Here is a 3,874-nt window from a genome sequence, read left to right as displayed (position 1 = left end):
CAGAAATATGTTAGTTCTTGATGGCTCATAAAACTTTTCATGAAAGCTGAACATCAAAGAAGAGTAAGAGGTCTACATGCCAGAGCAAAACTTGAAAGAGAAGAGCATGAGCATTTACAAAATAACAAGTGGAGAAGGTTGTCATTGGAGCATAATAATTACAAAAGCTGCCTTTAGGATTCTGGCCTTTACCAGGTTGATGGGGGGGAGAGTCAGGGAAGACATGTGTGTTTAGGATGATTAGCACAGCAGTGTTATAGGGGATGGACTGGAGAAAGAAGTTTCCTGCCACAACCTAAGGGAGATTAGAGGGCCTGATGGAGGAGCAATTACTTTCAGGAAGAAAAGGGGTGCAGAAAGCAGATGGCCAGAGAGGATGCTGGAGGAGGAAGCAGCAACCCTGGACACTAGTCCTGTATGCGAGAGGATTGTCTGTGAATGGGAAAGGCTGTTGTGGTTCAAAAGGGAAATAGAGCCTGGGCAGAGGTTTTTGTTTTTCAAACTTCACAGTGTGGTAAGAGCTGCCTTGTGACTTTTCTCTTCTTCTCCACGGTACCTCTCTGTCATCCTCAATTCCTGAGCTCTGAAGTTCTGGGAACTTGAGATTATCCTGCATTCCTCAGAGAGACAGGTATACCCAGAAAAGTCACAGGAGGTCTTGATAGAAACTATGAGAGAAGAAAAAGGGGGAAACCACTAAGAAAATTGGGAGAGGGACTAGGAAGCAGAGAAAATAGGGAGAGAGCTTGAGGGAGGGAGGAAACAGAAAGGGGAGACTTACCAGCGATTCCTAAGCCAGAAGGCTAAGCCTCCACCAATCAGAAGGAGCAACACCAGCAACCCCAAAACTGTCCCAGCGGTGGAGGTGTGTCTCCCCTCTGCTTAAGGAACACAGATGTCTCCCTCAGCACAGGATCCCTGACTCCAAGTCCCCTCATCTAAGCACCAGGAATGGTACCAGGTGCTTCTATTTCCTCCCCCAGGAATCCACGTGGATTCCTCTGAAGTTGGGTTGCCCCATATTTCCTTAGACTCTGGGCATCCACAATTCTGTTCACTGCTGCACAGAGAGGAGAGACAGTTGTCAGGTAGCTGGAAGCCCTGTGTCTAACCCCAGCTCTCCACCTTCACGTGGTGAAACAATGGGCTGCTGGCTTGACCAAGCTCGGGTCAATGTTCTCATCTATAGAAGAGAATAATTGTACCTGCTCCCCAGTACTGGGCCCCCACCTGGACTTAATACTTTGGTACTGTCAACCTTCTCCAAAAGTGTCACCCTAAATTAATCGATCTCAAGTTTCCTAATCAGCCCCAGTGAGAAAGCTGCCAGACTGGACACCCCTCGTCTTTCTTGTGTATGGAACACCTTATCTCAATCCTTTTTGGTTTAGATCTCTATTCCCTTCCTTCCTGTATTGGAATCCCCTCCCTTTAGCCCTGCTGGGCGGGGCGGGGTCGGGGGCTCATCTCAGAATCTACTTTGTCATGAGTGGGGTGATTTTCACCATCTCCAGTCCCTCTCTCTAACCTGAGGACTCTCCTCCCATTTCCAGCCTGGACCCCAGGTCTTTCTCACCCCAGTGGAGGATGATGTCCTGGTCTCCGAGACTGCTGTGCTTCACGTGACAAGTCAGTCCAGCCGCCTGCCCAGCTGCCACGTCCAGGGTGACTCGGAGATACCATGTCCCGTCTGTGTTGGGCAGCATGTCCCCTTGCTGAGCAGGCTGTTCCTGCTCACCCAGCATCCACATGGCCCACGCTGGCTTTGGGTAGAATCCTGAGACATGGCACACTAGCAGCAGGTGGTCTGATCCAGGGATGGGGGCACCTGTCAGCCAGGCCTCAGGCTTCACTGCATCCAACAAAGGAAGGGGAGGGGGGATTTTAAGAAGACTGCATTTGAGGGTCCTGGAATCTTAGCAGGACTGTGCACCCCACATTTCCACTTCTGGAGGGGAAGTCTCACGCTTCAGTTCAAGTGCATTAGCTTTTCCAGGAAAGCCTCCCTAACACTCATCCCCTTCCTGCTCCAGATGCAGCCTTCCTCTAGAGCCCTGCTCTGTACCCTATGCACTCGGCATTAGCGATAACATGGGGGTATGATTTAGACATTGCTTTGTTTAACTGTCTGCTCATCCTCCCCTTCATGTAGAGATTCAGTGTTAATTTAATTCAATTCCTGAAACCAAGGAGGGCTAGGTGAATTCTGCAGATGAATCAATTCCCTCATACCTTTTGAGCCTTCCCCTTCCTCTGATGCTTCCTGGGATGTGAACTTGGGAGTGGAAAAGCCCAGATGGAGTTGGGGTGAAGAAGGGAAGGGGCTAGTCAGACTGACCTTGCTTCTCCAGCTCTGACTTCCCGGCCTCAAGGATGCCTCTGGTAAACTGAGGGCAGGTCTCATTGAGGAGCCACTGGACTGTTGCCCTGGTCCCAAGGTCATGGTTGAGCACTTGGAGGATCTTTCCCACCCACTGCGGGGCATCTGGGGCTGCCACCCAAGCGGTTCCTCGGAAACCCATGATATCGCTTCCTTGAAATGCTACGTGGATGAAGCGTTCCGGGCTGCTCCCAGGGTGCACCTCACATCCACCGGCCAGCTGGATCTCAAAGGGATCTGAGGAGAGAAATGGTTATTGGTCAAGGAAGGGTTTGAAAGATTGGAAGTGATTAAGGAGAAGAAATTGGCGAGAGATTACTGGGAACTGGGAGTTCAAGGTAAGAGAGTGGGAAAACTGGAGCAGGAGGAACTGGGGCTGTTTTGAGGCGGCAGAGGCTGGGACCTCTCCGCAGAAATGGCAACGAAAGGGAGGTGCGCGAGACCACAGCAGAGAATCTACCAGGTGGGGCTAGAGTCAGAGGGTTTCACGCCATGACTCCCCTGACCAGCTGCCCAGGATGCCAACCCTCAGCTCACAGTCTGTTTGCACCAGTTTGACGAACTCCTGCACGTCCCTGGAGAAGCTGCTTCGATAAACCCGAAACAGTTGCTGCAGCCTTTCCCACTGCTTGTCAGTGAACCGGCCCCGCGCCCAGGGCCTCAGGAAGCGGATGGTGTCTGAGTCGTGGCTCCACGTGTGTATCCGCATCTCCCCCAGCCACGTCGAGCCATCCGTGCGCGACCAGCTGCTGTTGCGGAAGGAGGAGATCTGCAGACAGCGGAGCGGGAACGCCCCTGGCGGGGCTGGGGGAGAAGGAAGGTCGCGGGAGCGTGGTGAGTGGCCGGGAGCTCCGGGGGGGGGGGGGGGAGAGGGTGCGGAGGGAGGGCGGGAAAGGAAGGGGTGGCGGGAGGCCCGGCGGAGGGGAGAGGGCAGAGAAGGGCGGGGAGGGAAAGGCACCTGCTCCAAGCGGCTCTCACTCCCCGCCCACGCCCCTCGTCCTCCGGCGCGTCCCCATCCCAGGGGTCCTGGGACCCGGGAGGAGCCTGCTGGTAAGCTTGCGGCTCCCGCATCTGGTACCCCCCCCCTTTCCAACCTGCCTCCCTCTGGCCGCACTCCGGGGCGACTAGCCCGGCGCACTCACCCTCAGAACTCCCCCAGATGTGGGGCAGTCCCCAGAGCAGCAGCAGGGGCAGGCGGCCCATCTCTCCCGGCTGAGGAGACTAACGCGGCTGCGAGCGCGCGCAGGGGAGGCTCCGGCCGCCGAGCTCCTCCCGGCTGCGCCCCGCCCCGCGCCTCCCAGCGGGGGTCCGCCGCGGCGACAGCTTCACCCAGTGACACATTTCCGAGCCCAAACTCGGACAGGACTCCCAGTCTGGCCCGCCCGGGTTAGCTTCCAGTCCCCGTGAAATTCCCACCACCAGTTCACCAGTGCATCATCACCACATCCCTTGTCTTCTTCCCACCCCTCCTGATCCCTCTCCCTCCTGCACCCC

General features: G+C 55.4%; 1 protein-coding gene across 1 annotated transcript; it reads right to left on the bottom strand.

Moving 5' to 3' along the window:
- Positions 1–1,444: 1,444 nt before the first annotated feature.
- CD1D (CD1d molecule) lies at positions 1,445–3,583 on the bottom strand (the record flags this gene model as incomplete). The annotated part of the gene is made up of 4 exons (XM_084242394.1): positions 1,445–1,852; positions 2,339–2,617; positions 2,918–3,184; positions 3,370–3,583. 4 exons carry the CDS (start codon positions 3,581–3,583, stop codon positions 1,524–1,526), a joined length of 1,089 nt encoding a protein of 362 aa, XP_084098520.1. The 3' UTR covers positions 1,445–1,523.
- Between the last annotated feature and the right edge of the window lie 291 nt (positions 3,584–3,874).

This window comes from Talpa europaea (genome assembly GCF_964194135.1).
Source record: "Talpa europaea genome assembly, chromosome: 9".
NCBI lineage: Eukaryota > Metazoa > Chordata > Mammalia > Eulipotyphla > Talpidae > Talpa > Talpa europaea.
The sequence above is the reverse complement of the archived record's forward strand: the minus strand, read 5'-3'. Positions and strand labels throughout refer to the sequence as shown.